Genomic DNA, 19618 nt, shown 5'->3' with positions numbered 1-19618 from the left:
ATAACTAAGCCAACTATGCCTAGACAGAGTATTAAATGAATAACTAAGTCTTTTGCATGGCCACACGAGGCTTTGTTATTCATTCATTGTCCCAAATAAGCCTTGAATCAGAGTATTAAATGAATAACTAAGCCTCTTGCATGGGCACGCAAGGCCTCTCAACACAGGGTCAAAACCAGGCGAATAGGGACCTAAATAATTTCCCAAAGGGCCCATTCACTTGAATCTGACCCTATGTGCCGAATGGACGGGTATACCATGAATTTTATCAACATAATCTCTTGGATCAGAACCAAGCAAAAAGAGGCCCGGGGGGATTCTTTAGACCCATTATTCGCCAGGTTCTGACCCTCATCATGTGACCTGTTTCAACACGATACTTTGGTCAAAATTTAGCCGAAGAAGGGCCTGAAGAATCCTTCAAGGCCTCTCTTCGCTTGGTTCTGATCCTCCATGCCGAATGGGGGTGGATATAGCATGGATTGTACCGAGATGATCACGCTGGTCGGTCAGAACTAAGCGAATATGGGCCCTGGGGGATTCTTCAGGCCCTTACTCGTTTAGTTCAGACTCTTATCACGCCATCGGTTGTCCTAAACAAGTGGGTCAGAACCAAGAAAATAAAGACCTTTAGGGAATCCCCAGGCTCCCTATTCGCTTGGTTATGATCCCAAATATCCTTCATATATAATAGTAGCTTTGTCTTGATGTTTCTTTCAGACTTGTAAAACATAGTCCTAGAGATGGACGATGTAGGGGAGGATACATATGAAGAAAAATTATACACATTCCTATACAACACTCGTGCTCATCATCGTGCACCAGAGCTATCAGAAATGTTTAATGCAAAGTTTTGTATCCAACAAATTGTTGATTGCTCAATTGAGTATCTACAAACACATTTGCAACATTATGAAGCAGTCATTTGGGATAGTTCCTTGACAATTGATGGCATGCAATTTGTGCACCCAACCAATCTTGACCCTGCGAAGGGTGCTACAAGAAGGTTGAATCATTGTCTAGAAAAGTGTCCCTCCAAAGCATTGCTTGTCAAAGACAGATGTCTTAGGCACTCTAAAAAGTGTTGATTAGTGGAATTCAACCACGGGTTTGTGTGTTACTTGTACCTGTTGACGGGTGGTGAGTCAGAGACTTTCTGATCGTCAAATTCTGGTAGTTATCCATTGGTGCCAACGGAAGAGATAGAGGACGTGGAGTTACAGTTTGATCCAGAAGAAGAGCGGGTAGAGGTGTTAAAGGAGACATTTTGATGCAGGTTTAACTCTTGCTTCTCTTGCAAATGCAGCACTAGGAAGCAAGCAAGAAAGCCCAAATGAAGAAGGGTCTTTGCCTCTAAATTGTGCTCCCAGTTTTGCTATGGAAAATAACATTCACTACATTCTCCTCAATGATATTATGAATGAGCTAAATATACAAGAGGATTATTGCCCAGCTGCAATCGCAAATTTTTGTGAGACAAACATGGATTTGTGGAGGATAGAGTGGACAAACATCTCCTTGTTGACACATTTGTCCACGACACACAATTCACTTCAGGGGTCAACTGATCAAAGATATATTCAACAAAGCAAAGTCAAGAGAAGCCGAATTGCCAACAAAGGAGCAGTTCCAATCAACCATGAGACAACTTGGTTTGGATAACATGGGCATCCATGTGGCACCCCTGGCCCAGCTGGTGATTAGCCACTCAATTCACTTGTGGGGAAGGTTCATGTTGGAAATGGACAAGAATCAGTTGGTAAATTCTTTTAGGCATGCAAATGGTTTTGCCCATGTCTCAATGATGCAATATTGAGATCAATCTGCTTGTTGACAGGTGCTTGTGTATGACTATAGTTTCCTTCGAAGAGCAGGAGGCTCAAGGCAAGGATGCAGCATTGTCTCACTACATCGGGTGTTTTAACCACAAAAAGCTTTGTAGAAACAATTTACGTACTTGACTCTATTGTTTGCATCTCAATGATAACCCATGAATGTTTTAATATTGTTTTGTAGATCATAATATACCACAAGGAATACTCCGAGCACAATGCAAAGTTTCCTTTGTTTGCAATGCAAGTTATTACAAGATTGTGTGGTGGGTACCCCGTGCCACTGAATGCAGAAAGGATATTCTTGATAAATAAATAGTTTGCTTTACGTGTGTTTGGCATCGAATATGGGTACTAAACACTCTTGTCGGCAGGAATCGAAGACCCAAAGAGCCTAAATCAATACAACAACAGGCTATTTTTAAGGGTTAGAAGGAATGCTACCATCAACAGAGGAAAGAGTTCAACTAGGGGCGTGCACGTCAAAGAGGTACATAGTGAGGAAGAAGGGGGTGCAACAAAGAGAATAAAAACGACGGGATCATGCCCATCTTCTCCTGCTCTAGACTTGTGACTATCGCCACCTCGCATTGCGCCCCTACATTTGACTTTCCCCAAGCCCTTTGCTGCTTCTCTTTGTGGATGAGTTGTAAAGAACGTGTAATGTTTGAGCTCTTAAGAAGCTCATTCTACCTTTCTCTATGTATAAGTTGTCTATAAGTTCATTGGTGTAACTCTAATAGGCTATTGGCTCTATCTTTTCCTCCCCATATCTATGTGCTTAAAGTAACATGTTCTTGCCATGTAGTGGGTCTTTTCCATGCCTTGTGTGGACCATATTAACAATGAGCCATATTTCTTGGCAAAATATGAACCATGGTTGAACAGTATGTGCTACATTGGAATAAATCAAAATGGTGAGCAGAGTAGAGATTTATGGAGCATATGTTGTTTGTTTATGGAACATGGTAACTCACCATGTAAAGTGATATGTTGCCCACCCCACCTTGCTAGGTATGCCTTCTTCCAATCCAGCAAGGCTGCTTGAAATTATGTGAGCTTACTTTCGTCCCACGAATGCTGCTCAATGTAGTGGAAAATTTTATCAAGTGATTTCCACACGTTTGCCTTGTGATTTTGGATTGCCCCACCATCAGCATTGTCTTTAACCACTCTATGTAACTATTTTTGTTTGTTGAACAGGTGTCTCTTCTCCTCTCTATTCAGACTCTTTTGAGGCTAAACCCAAGAAATTTTTTGGCCTTCACGCTGCCTATGGATGCTTTCCTTGGTACCTTGAGAAATCTTAGAGTTCTCTTTGATTTTGACATTGCCTCCATGCAAACCATTGTTTGAGAGCACTTTCTCTAATGCTTGATGACTCTTTTTGACTCACTTACTGGCTTTAAGGTCCATGCAAAACATATGTACAAATGAACCACCTTTTCAATTATTCTGAAGAGTGCATGGAGTGTACAAATGTAAACTCTACACATAGGTATATCAAGCACTTGCTGAAAAGATTTATCTTGAAGATGTCTGTTGGGAGCTCTATTCCATTACGCACTCTCTAGAGATTGTGCATCAACCATGTAGTATAAACATGGATTTGCCACAGTTGCACCATGTGTTATGGTGTACATGTACTTAAGAATCTTTAAGTCGCCTGCCATGTGCCATTTGACTTGGTAGTCACCAAATCCTTCCACTGAAAGCACACCTCCGTTTCTTTGTTCGCTGATGATAGAAGGAATCTAGGTTTGACTAAAAACCGAATGGAGGATTTCAAAATCACTCTTATCAACCTGTATGTAAAAAAGGAACATAAAGCCAAGAACCATACGTGCAATATTTTTGTTATTATAGATTGACCTAAGTATATCTCAAATGATTCTAATATCAGAATATTGTTTCCAGACTGCATGCTGAAGTATCATGGGCCCTCTTTGGTTATTGATGGATCCAAAGCTCTGTTCATGAGGGTAATAGTGACTCTCTCTAGCTTCCTATTCTATAGGACTGCGCACTCATCGAGCTTCAAAGGAAACTTGAGAACCCCATTACACTCTTCTCGACTCATATCAAAGAAGTGAACTGCATACCTTTGCAATGCTTCAAGATCAACAGAGGTTTTTATGCTCGTTATACAGTACCTCTCTTCTCCCTTGCCTATGAATGTTGCTTCAATATGAAATGGTGATCCAAGTTTCTCAAACACCTCATCGTTTACGTGCCGACGTGCAACCTTTACATGTGATGGCTTTGGCAGCAATGATCCTCTTTGTAATTTATTTTGGGACTTTTTAGTTGAATAAAAGTGTCATTATCCCATCTGCAAGATGCCACTCTCATCAAGTATTGCTTGCACTTCCATTGGTTCCAACTGATTCTCCTCCATGAAGGAGGTAAGGAGCCTCCCGAGGTAAGGAGCCTCCCTTTCAATTTATCAATTTTTTTCTGTTATCATCTCTTCAACTGCTTGTTTTGGAACTAGATGAACCTACTTCGTTCGAGTTTGGATGTAGCAAAGACCTACAAAGAAAGCACCATGTGTCATGATTGGTAATAAGAAAGTGTAAAGCATATATATGATACAAAAGCAGAAAAAAACTTCGAATTACCTTAAAGCCCATATTCGTTTTTCAGGCCGTCACTACCAATCTTCATATTCTCTATGTTGCATAGATCTCGTTTTATTTTCCAACTCCCATGCACGGTGTCTTTCATACGCAAACTTGTAATCTTCTTCTCAAGGCTTTGGATTGTCTCTTTGTTCAATGAAATCTTCGGATGCATGCTTCATTAAGTTTCTTCAGCTGCATATTCTCCATCGCCAAGAGGGCTCTTTGCTTTTTTGCATTCAATCCTTGCATTTCCAAATGTTTAGTGTATCCCAATAGCCCATCCTTGCTATCACCTATGAAATATAAAAGGGTAGTGACATTATCAAAGGGAGGTGGCGCATTTGTTGCAGGATCCTTTGGGTAAATAGACCCATCGATCCACAAATCCAAATGATGTTCTTTGTTTGTCCTTCTAAGTTCTTCTCCCATTGAAATAAGAAAGACTCCCTCCTACGTTTCTGCAATGGTGCATATTCTTGCAATACATCAACGTGAAGATAATGTGTGTTCTTTCTTTGGGTAAGTGTTGAAGATGAAGAGGTTGAGGATTGCAAATTCAAATTGGTGTTTTCATTTTTTTTTTAAAGTGTTATCCATCCTAGAGTTGATAGAGAGACAAACACTATGTCTGACAAAATATCTCAAGTTTTAGGAGCGAAGGCTTGTAAGCTCGCATATGGAATCACTGTAGTCCCATGTTTAGAGTTGATAGAGTTCCTGTAGATTATGTTTTTGGAGTGAATGGTTGTAAATTAGTGTTTCAAATCATTAGTCATACGGTTAGTTAGATTCCTGACAAGAGAACGAAGGACAAAAAAAGAAGACGGTGGATACCTAACAGTGAATGTCATTTTGGCTTTTTGTTGGTGCAAAAAAACATCACCTAAATTGTACTATTTAACATTTTCTCTCTATAAGATGAGGTGGAACTTCTTACAAGACCCAAAAGTGAGTCCAAAGTTCTCCTAATGATATTGAATCATCAAAATCAACATCTCCCATCTGCAAAATATCGTTTTCAAGATCAAAATTCAAGAAATCTGAAAAATTCATGTAAGGTTAAGCTTCATCTGTGAAACATTAAGCTCAATAACCCTCATCACATACTTCAAAACCATCCCCACAATCAGCGTTAACCACCAATTTGCAACAAATAATATTTCACATAAATCAGATTTCTATTCAAAATGAGTTATGAATTATTAAATATGAAAAACACCTTGCAAACCATCAAACATTGCTTCTTCAAAATCTTCAACACTTGTGAAAGAAGATTAGAATCAACTATGGACTCCACTCTCTCAAAAAAAACCTTTCCGTGATCTTCTTGACTCATTTTAGGGAAAAAAGAACCAAATTGGTCTTTGCTTCTGGCATCTCACTTCAAATCCCTTTTACAAATCACAAAATTCTCCTCTTCTTCAACTAATGTCAGGTCTTCATCTCCATTTGCAGATTCAGATACTTAAGTACAAATTCAACTTCCATTTCAGGTTTAGGTTTAGGTTCAGGTTCAGGTTCATGTTCACATTCAGATTTCTCAAAAATATTGAAGAAACATTTAGGATAGGATGCAAACTTTGCAACCATTAGACACTTCCTCTTGAAAATCTCCATATCTTTTCATGTAAATGAAACACTTGGAGACCTAATTTAAACTCAGTATGTCCAAATAATTGATTTTCCTAAAAATCTTGATTCAAGAAACACCTAAACTGATATGCTTCTTCATCAAATTGATTTAATTCAAGGCATAAAAATTACCAATTGGACTCTCCTTCATACATAAAAAACACCACCAAGATGGCTTGCTCATATTCCCCCTCAAAGACATAAATAAATCCCCTTTTTTGCTGCAAAACACTCCAATCACTGATATCTCCTTGAAACTAATATAGTTCTAGGTTCATTTCCAAACTTATCACCCTCCATTAACACTCTCAAGAACTTCACGTCAGCTTTTTCTACTTCAGGTTGCACAACTTGGCTTTCAAGAAAAAACACCCGATTGCTGATTTGAAACATCTTTGCCTCTAATCTGCAAAACTTAACTTCAAATTGGTTAGCAAAGTTACTTTGCATCACAAAATCGAAAAAATTCCCAACAAAATTGCACTTGTGGATGTAAGAACATTAAAAAAACCATTATTAACTTCGAAGTGAATTGCTTCCCTTTCTATTTTCACTTGAAAATCTCTAGACGACTACTCCTCATAGAGATTATATAACTGCACTCGACCAATATAAAAACACTGGATTGAATAGACTTCAAGTGACTGAACCTGAAAACTTTTAACTTGTGTTCCTTGAATTCCCTTTCACTTCTTCGCTTATTGCATAAAGTATGTATAGGCCATCTTCCCACATAGAAAAGAGATAAAATCTACAAATTCATCATCAATGTCGTTCAACATGAACAAATAGAACCATTGAGAGATAATGAGATAATTCATATCCCCTTCATCCGCAAAGTCACATAGAAGCATCTTCAGAAAAAAACCACTTGATTATCATCAAGAACTCGCACAAGACTTACATCATTATCGGTCAAAACAATCTTCTCAACGTTTGCAAAACCATTAACATTAGGAACTTGGTATAAATTATCAAGAATATCATCAAGAAATTGAACTTCCTTAAAAAAAGATGCAATTCTAATTCGCAAAAGCACCAGCATCATAAAGATCACTCACGACAACGTCATCATTCAAGACACCTTTTATAACATCAAAGTTTGAAGAAGACTCCACATTCACGATAAAAGTAAGTTCAAGATTCAAATCCTCAATTTGATTTTCTTTGTCCGAAACAACTTGCTTAAGAGTATTATTACCTTCACAACAATAACAAATGTGCAAATCGGGTTCAACTTGAACCTGAGAAAACTTCACCATCAATGATATCTTCTCTTCTTGAAGTTGATTGATTTTGAAAACTGCTTCATTTGTTGCGACCATACTTGAATGCCTCTCATTGTCTAATTCTAATGAGAGATTGTTGATCATCTCCACTTGAGGAACAACAAGACTTTGAAATTCAACAAATTCAAATACATAACTTCTTTAAACAGTATTCTCATATCAGAGACCTACATTGTGGAACTCAGTAAATCAAGGACCTTTGATATCAAAACTTTCAATTTAGAAACTTGAAATTCAAGATCCTTGTCTTCACAACTTGAATAACTTATATCCACTCTTCAAAATTGATTTTCAATTTTTAAGACTCCAAAAACACTTCTCCATCAACAGAAACACCTTTCAAATTGTCACTTGTGGAACGCTCCTCATTAAGATACATCAAAAACTAATTCGTCATATCATCCTCATCATTAGCACACATTATGTTTTTATCTAACTTCATCTCTTGCACTTCATTAGAGTGTAATCTAATATTTTCTCGAATTTCAACATCTTCAAGATTGATGTCCAATGTTGCTATATGAGTTTGTATGGGATATTGGTGGCTTATGTGGCTCACCCCCACTTGCATTCTCTTCTATCAATCACCAATTCTATTTTTGGGTAAGTTTTGCCTTCTCTTCCTACAAAGAGATGAGTGTCTTTGATGTGAAGTTTGGGAATAGCTGACGATCCTCTTCGATCCTTTGGCTCATGAGCTACTCTTGACCTCCTTCCTCCATCATCTTTTCCACTCCTCCCTTGCTTTGAACAATATATCCTTCTTGAACCAACTTCAAAAACATCAAAATCAAGTTAAAAAGCTTTAGATGCTAAAAAATCAGGTTTAAGCTTTGAAATCTCAAGTTTTGAAACTATAGGTGTCTGAAAACCTATTAGTACCTAAAAATTGACAACTTAATGATGTTTTATGTTGGAAGCAATAACATGTTGAAAACACCATTGAGAATCATCATTATTGAGATATTCATCAAACTCATCTTCATACTATAAAATATATTCACACGCTTCTTGCAACCTTGATATTCATCAAGCCATAGAGCATGACTTCCCCTTGTTACCGACACAACGACTATACCACTTGTGTGCATCATCCAAATCAAAAAAACAATCTAGATCCTCTTGAGCATCACATGTCTTGATGATATAATGTATCCTAAAAAGATTGCATACAATCCGATACAACTCCCTAGACTACTTTGGCATGTGATACTTGACACAAACATCCTCCTTTCGACAAAGCATGCACATGTAGCATCACTCTACATAATGCCCATGCTTTTAACAAAGAGCACTTTTTCTTCTTACCCATTTTAAGATTAAGAATCAAATAACAATATTAGCCTTCACATTTAATACAAAATAGTAAAGAGAGACTATATGCAAATTTGAAGTGGAGAGCATAGGATACAATACTTAGATCCACTCCTACCCTAACACATAGTTACTTATACATGCTCTAAGATTTCTACAATCAATAATTCAAGTAATTGCTTGCAAAAAGAGTAAAATGTGGCTTACTTGGGTCAATTTTGACTCCTTAGATCTTCACCAATGCAATTTAGGTTGATCAAGCTTGAACTTTAGCTTCACCTTCAAAAATAAAAAATTCATCACTTTACACTCCTCAATTAGATTTTTAGAATGGTATATTCTGTTTTCAACACATCACCAACTCTTGTATATCACCAAATGGTTCCTACATGTAATGGAAACCCCTTTTCATTCAACATTTTGAAAGTTCTTAGGTCACGAGTGCTTCAATGCTTGAATATTATCCACAATCCTTCTCTTCTCAATTAACGCCAATGCTCAAGCCTCTTCTTGCTTAATTTATTCTCAACACTTACAAACTTCAACAAAACCATCCCTTCCCAATGCTTTTGTTTCTCTTCTCAATGCTTCCCTTTCTTTTTTACTCACCATGTTTGGTTCTCATAAGTTACTCCTCTTCCCATGAAGATGAGTAGTTACAACTTTCAAGTTCTAGATCTGAACCCTCAAACTATCAAGCCATATTAACTTAATATTATACTAAAACCTATTTAACTAAGATAGATGTAACAATAAATAAGCTTGTAAGCGATGGCAAGGTACCTAACTTTCTCTAAGTTGAATTTCTAGACCTTTAATATAAAATCTTGAAGTTGTCCCATCATTTATTTACCAAATATTTTATTGTGCTCTAAAGCATGATCACTTAAGCTAGTGTCACACTGGGACAGGGGAGGGATGGCCGTGCTAAATTGGCACTCTCATTGGTGCTCCAAAAAGCGAAAGATGGCCACTAGGGTTTGCCAAAGGGGTGGCCTTCCAACCTCAACCAACTTTCAACATGGGAAATCTACTAAAAGCTATGGCACAAGCTCACTACATTGGGTTTGAACTCTAGCAAGCAACAAGAAAACCAATGGTCATACCACTTGGCCAAGGCAAATTCACTACTGCCTATATGCATGTTTTTGGAGAAGCTCCAATGTGACGACAACGAGCAACACCCTACAAAAAGTGAGGAACACCCGTCCCAATGTGACACTAACCTTATGGTGCTTAAGTAGATGTAAAGCAAATTCAACAATCTTGCAAGGTAAAAATCATCAAGCCTTGGTCAATGTAGTTGAGGATGGATATCATGGGAGTCAACACCCCCTCCCACCATCTTACCACTACTCTCCTCAATAGCTCCATTTACATTGCAAGGCACTTTTTCAACTACAAGAAATTGTTTTTTTTTTTTTTTTTTTTTTTTTTAAAGAGAGAAATATGGATCTTCTAACCACTCTTACATCTCTCACGCCCACCATTCTTGTATTCTTGTATGAATGGTGTACACATCTATGTCATGTTAATCACCTCCAAAATCTCATGGCAAATAAAGAAAGCCCCTAAATACCATCCTCTTCCTAATGAGCATATCCTTCAATCAGTTTCAATCAGTGCATTGCAAAGAGATCCCTAACTAGCAATGTCGTCATGAATTGTAACCTCATGTGAAGGTTTTGCACAACTAATCAAGGCCATTTGCTTCTCAAGATCAAAAAACATCCGTAAGAACATCCCTCAAAAGCTCATCACGGATTTGCTTTCCTTTGTCAATGACCACACCTACAAACCCCTCCCCTCTGCCTACACCTAGTAAAAGCACATCGTCAAGCTATGACAACCCCTATTACACACCCACACCCCCTCATAGCATGTGGTGAGTACCTCTACGACACCTTGATTTGTTCCTTCCCTTCAACCCTGGCAGCTGGGCAGGTTACACTTAAGTTGTTATCGACATGGAGCCAACCCAGGTGACACCTGATGCAGAGAATGCAAGGAGGCAACAGCCACTGTTCACAGCATCACCCCCACAGCCATATTCAATACTCCAACACCCCCCTGCTATGTGGCATGCATAGATTTAAAGGGCAGTTTCTGATGCACCCTTGCCAAACCACAGAGAACAAGCACAGAACTACCCAATATCCTTCCTGAGAGATGTCATGGTAGGTGAGCTCTACCACATACTGCCTACCACTCGCATTAGTTGCATGGTTATGGCCGGTGCTAAAGAAGGGGCTAAACTTGACAGAGGCGAAGTTATAGACCAATGAAGTGTGTTTGCAATCAATACATACATACCAATGAAGTTGTGTTGACAAATCAAACCAAGCAATTTTAACACCAACAAATGTCTGATAAATAATTCAATTAAGGAGCATTGACCTCTACCAAGGACATTTATGCTTAAAGTGTCAATTAGTGTCAATTTATAGTGTCAATTTATTGACACCATGATATCATGAGACTATCCAACCTAGCATCAATTTCAATTAGAATCAAGGCTGTCCACTTATGTAACTACAGAATAAGCTAACATAACGAGTTTGGTAATCGAACAAATATAGACAATAAGGGCACACCCAACAGCTTATTCACTCAAGATCATCGTATGAAATCTTAAATAGCATTTGAAATGTTAACCTCAATCAAAGAAAGAAGGGTGGATGCACAATGCTGCCTTGTTAAAGCTAAGTATATACAAAACCCCCCCTAGAACAAAGTGATAGAGAAAATCACTTTGACTCCTTGGCAGGAGACTTAGCAGCCTTAGGGGCTTTCTCTTTCTTCTCTGCCTTCTCTGCAGACTTCTTAGGTAAGAGCACTTGATGAATATTTGGTAACACTCCACCATGCGCAATAGTAACTCCACTTAGCAATTTACCGAGCTCTTCATCATTCCTGATTGCCAGTTGAATATGGCGAGGAATTATCCTGTTCTTCTTATTGTCACGGGCAGCATTACCAGCTAGCTCAAGCACCTGAAGAAAAGAAGCAGAGTCAGAAATGCAGAACAGAGCACATAGTTTGAAAATCCTTTGAACCACATAACCATCCCTTTCCTAGTTCCACATTCAGATCAATTGCATCCTGGCTTCCAAAGTACTACTAGCCTGCTCACGCAAATACACACAGCCACATCACACGAATTTGCCAAACCACAAGCCTCTGCACATGTAAGCAGCACCTACACTCAAAAACGCATGAAATCCACCCACGCATCTCTGCCATTCTAAAGAACCAGACCTATAACAGCAATTTAAAGACATACCTCAGCTGCAAGATACTCGAGAACAGCTGCAAGGTATACAGGAGCGCCAGATCCAATGCGTTGAGCATAGCGGCCCTTCTTGAGATAGCGAGCGAGACGACCCACAGGAAATTGGAGGCCTGCCTTGACCGTTTTGGAGACAGCTTTCTTTTTGGGCTTGCCCCTGCCGCCTTTACCGCCTGCACCCTTGGAGTCCATGGCTGGAATCAATGAGAGGCAGGAGGCTCTGTTCCTACCTTTGCGCTCTCTATCTCTCGATTCACTTATTACTCTCCCTAATGCTGCTCTCTTCCTTTTTATATATTGATTGTCTCGTCATCGATCCGTGCCTTGCCCCTCTTCTGCCGTCGATCTCAACTCTTTTTAACGACCCGATCTGACCGCCTACCTTCACGCATCATAACCCCGGCAAAACAACTCAAATTTGAAACTCCCAAATCATGCATTCACACTTGAATCCGACTGCTTTTCTTCTCAACGGCCTCTCACATGTTCTTCAGGTTGATATAGGGTAAAGGGGCCAACTTAAGGCCACCTAAGAGGAAACACACACTCCGAAAAGCACGCTAAACAGAATCGAGTGCTTAGATGCTCAAAATGAAGATCGAAATCGTCTCTACCAGTAGCAAAAATCTGGAATCAAGTTGCATTTATACAGGCACAGAACGCCCGCACAATATTTTTTATGTGTATAAAAAATGGGTGTAAATAGGAAACCAGAATGGGGGGGCATTTAGAGCCATTGTGCCAACAAGGTTTGAACCCAAGATCTAATGGCCACGATTGCAAGTTGGCTACATTGTCCACCCCAACTCTCACCCATTTGTGTCTCACAATGGGTCCGAAAGTGCACAAAAAAGCTGGCCCCGGCAGTCCTCCTAAAGGGGGGTAGTTTTTTATTTGCCCCTTTACCCTAACGTTGTGCATGCACTGCATGCCCCACCCTACATGGTGAGCGCTCAATCGTTTTCTTATAAGCAAATTTGGGATTGAAGGTGTTATCAGTTGGCACGCCTCACAAGCTTGGCCAATCTACATAAGTGGCATGCATGACGAACGCTCATGGTAGGCCTTAAACTCTATCGCTCAATGCTAAAGCACCCACGCACATGCAAACACAGTGTGCAAGTAGGAATCGCTCTCCTCTCTCTCTCTCTCTCTCTCTCTCTCTCTCTCTCTCTCTCTCTCTCTCTCTCTCTCACATTTGGCTAATTGTTGCATGTGTTTCTGCATATCCGGTCTTGTTTTCGCATTGGCGCTTTAGATTTGGGAGTCCCAAGTACGCATTTGTTGCAAGGTAGATTTCATAATTGTTCTTCGAGATCAAATATGACCTATGGGACCAAAAGAAACATATCCAGTGGGGAGTATGGAGCTAATGAGTGACTCTCGACGATCGAGAATTCTGGAAAAGAGCATCCCAATCAAGAGTCCACATTGTGGTTGGGAGAGGAATGTGTGTAGGGAGAGCTCATGGCTGAAAATGTGGGGAAAGCAAGCTCTAATTCAATCAAAAGTTAAGCACTCAAGTAGGGTGTGATGCAAGCTGTAATTCAATCAAAAGTTGAGCACTCAAGTATGAGACCAAAAGAAACATATCCGGTCGGGGAGTATGGAGCTAATAAGTGACTCTCGAGGCTTGAAAATTGTGGAAATGAGCATCCCCAATCAAGAGTCCACATTGTGGTTGGGAGAGGAATGTGTGTAGAAAGAGCTCATGGCTGAAAATGTGGGGAAAGCAAGCTCTACTGCAATCAATTGTTGAGCACTCGAGTAGAGTGTGATTTTCAGATTCATGAATTTGTTGGGGGCACAGAGTGCATAGTCGATGGGACTCCTCGCACATGCCCCAATGCCATGTCTCGCCAATAGAGAACGAGAGTTGAGCCATATTGATGCAATAGTAAAGATCGTACAGGCTCATGCATGTAAGGGTAATGTGATTCCTCGTTTGAAGAAGAAGATAGTTTTGTACTTGGGAATGTGGTGTAATCTATGAAGCATGAACGTCGTGGTGAAGTGGGTAGTTTTCTACCATGCTACCAAGACAAACAAGTCATAACATTGTCTCGTCAACTTTGGGTTTAAAAGACTCAACTTTTGAGTAGATGCAAGGGGGAGAGAATTTCTACATACGACATGTCAAAATGATAGAGATAGAGGGTGATATGCATATGCTGCAAACCTCCTTTGCTCCAGATTACCATTACATGCCTTGCAAACAATTTTGTGTGATTACGAGTGTTCATGAGTCCTTCCCTTTTAGCATGTTGTAGGCCTTCATAATCATACAAAGATGCAAGCATGGGGGGGTAATATCTTGGGGAAATCTAGGTGAAGAAAAATTGCACTCAAAGACAAAACATTATCAAATGTCCTTTTAGATACTATACAAAGCGCGCGCGCACACACGCCATGTACAACCACATGTGGGAAGCTACATGAACCATTACCATATGTCCATTGTGCATCCTATGTATATGTTTTGTATAAATTTTAAATGAACTTATAGTAAGGTTTTTACGCCACATTTCTTGAGGATATTACATCCGTCCTAGCATTACCACTTTTCTTGAGGAAATTACATGAGCCATTACCAAATGACTATTGTGCATCCTTGTTACCCCTCACGGCTCACGGACACCCTATCACCTACGACGGACGTTGTATTATTTACTTGTAGAGTCAGGTACCGAGCTTGTCGGTCCAATAGGAAAAGGATAAGAGTGATCATCGATGAGAGACACACTCTAACTGGAACATTCAAGGGATTAGTTGGCTAAGCATGGGCGCCCAAGTGTGAATGGGGTGAGCTCATATAAAAGTCAACTAAACCTAAAATTCACTCATTCTCTCATTTGTGCAATATAAGAGTGCTCTTGCTCCATCTCCATCTCCATCTCCATCTTCTTCTTCTTCACCTCCTTGTGTGTGTGTGTGTATGTGAGAGAGAGAGAGAGAGAGAGAGAGAGAGAGTGTGTGTGGGCGATCGAGCATTACGAAGGCACGACGGCGGCGAAGCGGTTGAGCGCGGCGAAGCGGCGGCTCCTTCTTCTTTGCTGAGAGGAATCCTCCACGAAGCAAGCATAGAGTGGTGAGTGACACACCATCGCCTTCTTTGAGCTTACTAGTTTAGGCTTGTTGTGTGCTTGGAGCCATTTGTGGCTCGCACACGGTGTATCGGCAAGTTCCTTGCATTGACATGTGCGACATACGACTAAGCCCACTAGAAAGCCCTAGTATATTTCACCCAATGCTGCCTAAATCGGATTAAGAACCTAAGTAACCATTGATTATTAGGAAGGCATTCCCCATGGTATTAAGAGAAGATCTCTAACACCTAACTTGGTCAAACTAGCTTAGTCGGATTGCTTGATTTTTAAATCTAGACAAGTGATTATGACAAAAAATTCATTGAATTTAATGTTTGATACTAAGCAAATGCGATGAATATTATGCTACCAATCACAATCAAAGCAGACAAACATGGATGCGAAAAAGATAAGGGGCAATGCTAATGGACAAGAAACACCTGTTTGTGTTGATTGTCGCGCTTGATCTGAAGTGTGAACGAGAGAAAGATTCCATGAAGGTCCAAATCCTAACCACATCAACACGTTCCTGTACACAGTAGGAAACACAAAGAATACCTCTAGGAGGCACATCAGTGGGAAAAAGGAACTTTGCTAATCACTCAACTCTAAAACAGAAACGCTCCTACTAATTCTACCTACACTCCATCACTCGAGTGATGAGGATCAAAGGTGTTTTATGGCATAGGTTTTTGTTTCAGTGTACCAAATGTGAATGTGTAGGTCTAAGTCAATGTTTTGACTTTTATTGTGCATACTCGTTTGCTAATTGCTCTTGCTCTTTATTATTTTTGTTTTTTGTGAGTATAAGGCTTTATATGTACATTCCCTAAGATTGGGAGATTGAGAGGTCAGGGAGGAAGGTTGAGAGGGAAGCAAGTGAATGATGATTGTTAGCAAACACTCCCCCCTTCCTTGGGTAGATCATACCGTTTGAAATGAGCTCGTCACCCTTTGAAACCAATCGTTCCAGTTGGTAATAGGTGAGGATTTTTTCCATTAGTTTTCTATTACCTTAGGTGTCTCGTCGAGTTGCAAGGGTGGTAAGGTACTCGCCCATGAACTAACTTGAAGTAGTGCATCAGGTAATAATTGAACAATGGGAGGTGTGGATTCCTTTGTAGCTTTATGGACATCCGCTATTGTAGGTGGAGGCTGTGGAGAAGCTTTTACCTCTATGGATACATTACATGAGGAGCTAGAAGCTTCATGGGACTCCCCCCTTCCTGAGCTAGATGAAACAAATCGTTCTTTCTTTGGTACCCAAACTAGCTCTGGAGCGGGTGAGTAACATTCTGTGATTTTTTTTCTTTCCGTGATCGCTGATTCGTTTTGGAGCTACAGGATTGGGCGCATATGGGTCAGGTGATAGGTAAGAACACAATCTACGTTTTGGCACCCAAACTTGATCATTTCCTTGATAGTAGCCTTGGGCTTCCAATAGTCGTTTAGGAATCCAACTCCACGTTTTCTTACTTTTCTTGGAGCGAGTGGTACGTTTCCTACAATGCTTTTGTTTTTTAGCATCCACCATGGTCGCTAAAGAAGCTTTAGGGACCCACTTGTATGTTCTTTTTGTTATATGAGGATGAGTCTTGTCAAAAGCTATATGCATTGCTTGTAGCATATTTAAGGGTACGTGTGGTGGCATTTCATCCCCCTCAGGTGTTACCCAGGTCGTCCCCCCGTTTCCCCAAGTGTCTATGGTTGCTGCTAGGTGGACCCAATCCACATTGTCCGACTCAGTCATCCCAGGTAGTACATCCATATAAGGAGAATCTTCCCCAACATCAGTGTTTGCTTTACACGTGTAACAATACTGCAATGGGGCCGAGTGAACTGTGGTGTCAGATCTATGATCAATTATAAACCTGTTTCCTAGAGGATGTGCTCGACCCGTCACAAGATCCACTCGAATGACAGAATCTTGGAACTGCAAGTAGACATGGTTTTTAGACCAGTCATGCACCATTTTTGCTTCCCTCATGAAAGGACGTCCTGAGATCATCTCCGATGCCATAGTGTGTTTGGAGAAATCCATAACAATAAAGGTAATCCTTATTTTATGTCCAAATACCTTGATCTTGAGATCTTCTAGCATCCCAATAGGTTTAACAATAGACCCATTGGCCATCTTCACTACTATGGTTGTGGTCGCAAGGTGAGGTCTTCCCATAGTTTCCCATAAATTTTTAGTCACAATGCTAACCCCAGCGCCACCATCAAGGATTCCCTTCACAGTTAATCCCTTAGTAGTGATTGGTATAGTCGCATTAGATTCATCACCCTCAAAGTATTGTCCCAACTTGTTAACAGGTATTTCTATAACAAGGTTCTCATCTAGGTTGGGTTGTGGATCTAAGTGTTCCTCGTCTATTGGCATCTCCCCAACTCCATCCATCTGTGCAAATTGTGGTAGCCCAAACTTCAGTTCTCCATTGAGGAAGGCTTGAAGAGCTGAGACTAGCTCGGGGTCTTTATATAGTTTGGACATGATGGTGGTTCTAACTTCTGAAGACATGAAATCCATCAATTTGGCAATGTTTAACGACACCTTTTGGCCTTGAGTCCCTTGACGTGAGGAAGATGGGATCTCCATTTCTTTGATAGGATCAGGTAGTCCCTCTGTAAACATTCTTTCCATCAAGAAGTGAGTACGCCCACTTTCCCATGACTTTAAGTCACTTTCTTCTTGGATGACACTAGGTATGTCCAAGGGTCTATGGACTTGGTGAGGTTGTTGTTGCGTAGGGAACACGGTGTCTGTAATCTGGATCTTCCTAGGTGCTGGTACTAGATCCCTTTGGGTATCTTCTACCAAACTCCTTAATTGCTTGACTCGCTCAATTTCCTCTCTAGGATTTGGGTAAGTTCCTATCTTCTTTTTGGATCCTGGACATTGTGGCTCATGAAGATCTTCCTTGTTGGTTTCTATGTTAGTGGTCATTTTGGTCTCCATGGTTTCACCTGAATCAGAATCTTCTTCAGCGTCGTTCATATATACCGGGTCGTCACCAGTCCTTATGTTGGTCTTTGAACTAGGGTCTAACTTCGCTGTTTTTTGCGATCTCTTTCTTCGTGTTTTCTTCTTTTTTTGAGATTGGGAAATTGATGTCGTGTCTCTTTTCTCAAGAATATAATTTTGTTTTTGGAGCATCGATCGTGTGAGTACATTTACTGGTACCACGGGTGTACTTGGTGATGGCTCCTCGGTAACTTCAATCAAGTTTAATGGCGTGATCTTCAGTGCATTTGGATTATTTGGACATTGGACAATCAAATGATCTATGCCACATCGATTACACATGAGTATCGGCATTGTAGACGTGCTTGCTTGATTGGTTTGCATTAGTGTGGCGTTCTTTTGTAGCCTAATAGGACACTCGGCTACACGATGTGGACCTCCACACTCATAGCATTGAAGAGGTGGTCTCTTAGCAGTGATTGATATTTTGGCCTCTTGCCGCAAGAGCAGCTACTTGATATACAGGTTTGACTTGTCCCCAATAGTCCTCCATGTAGTATTGTGGACTTTCTTCAAGCACATCCATCCCATAGGCGATATTAGGATCTATATCTTCCTCATAGCCTTCCAAACAAGAAATAGATGACTCACAACCCACTTGATTCACATAAGTGATTCTCGGATGTAGTGGTTGCGGTCCTAGCACTAGAGGTGGTAATGGTGTTGTTTGAACAACATTTTGGGCCCTAGGGACCATATGTTGTGATGTTTGTTCAAGAGGTGGGACCGGCATCAATGTAGGCACTCGAAGTGTGTCTGTCCATGCTAAGGTTGGTCTATTGGCCATCGCGAGCTTAAATACTATGCAATCCTTAGCTTGATGACCATACCTTCCACATGCATTGCAGTTCCCATTAAATTTTACTCTAAAAGTAGGGCATTCACTGGTACTATGCGGTCTATAGCATACTGAGGTGTGTCTGTCCATGCTAAGGTTGGTCTATTGGTCATCGTGCGCTTAAATACTATGCAATCCTTAGCTTGATGACCATACCTTCCACATGCATTGCAGTTCCCATTGAATTTTACTCTAAAAGTAGGGCATTCACTGGTACTATGCGGTCTATAGCATACTGAGCACCATTGTTGCTCCCTTCTTGGATACATATGATTGTTTTGCGGAGCACGATTGTCTCTAAGACTCTCTTGAATAGCCTTGGTGAGATCTGCTAAAGTCATCTCAGATACCTTTGGCTCCTTAGCAATAGGCTCAGATACCTTTGGCTCCTTAGCAATAGGCTTTAGGGTCATTGGCTGATGCCCCGATGCTTGTGAGCTAATAGATTTAGGCTCAACAAACACTCTTTCTCCTTGAATCATTAAATTATCCTCCAATTGGATCGCATTGGTGGTGACTGCTTCCCAAGTGGTGACACCTCTAATAACTATGCCATTGTAGATATCCTCATGTCGTAATCCCCTAATGAATCTATCAAGCAATTGGTTATTGTTGAAGTGCTCATTTGTATTACAACGAGAATTCAAATGCTTCAAGCGACTTATAAAGTCTCTCACCGACTCTCCTTC

The 19618-nt window shown here is 40.3% G+C and overlaps 1 protein-coding gene across 1 annotated transcript; it reads right to left on the bottom strand.

The window, feature by feature from the left end:
• Nucleotides 1-11310: 11310 nt before the first annotated feature.
• LOC147434769 (histone H2A-III-like) lies at nucleotides 11311-12246 on the bottom strand. Its single transcript, XM_086491196.1, has 2 exons — nucleotides 11975-12246; nucleotides 11311-11684 (listed from the first exon to the last, which is right to left on the bottom strand). Exons 1-2 carry the CDS (start codon nucleotides 12170-12172, stop codon nucleotides 11439-11441), a joined length of 444 nt encoding a protein of 147 aa, XP_086347322.1. The 5' UTR covers nucleotides 12173-12246; the 3' UTR covers nucleotides 11311-11438.
• Between the last annotated feature and the right edge of the window lie 7372 nt (nucleotides 12247-19618).

Source organism: Adiantum capillus-veneris, chromosome 19 (genome assembly GCF_014529385.1).
Source record: "Adiantum capillus-veneris isolate H3 chromosome 19, ASM1452938v2, whole genome shotgun sequence".
In the NCBI taxonomy this organism is placed as follows: domain Eukaryota; kingdom Viridiplantae; phylum Streptophyta; class Polypodiopsida; order Polypodiales; family Pteridaceae; genus Adiantum; species Adiantum capillus-veneris.
The sequence above is the reverse complement of the archived record's forward strand: the minus strand, read 5'-3'. Positions and strand labels throughout refer to the sequence as shown.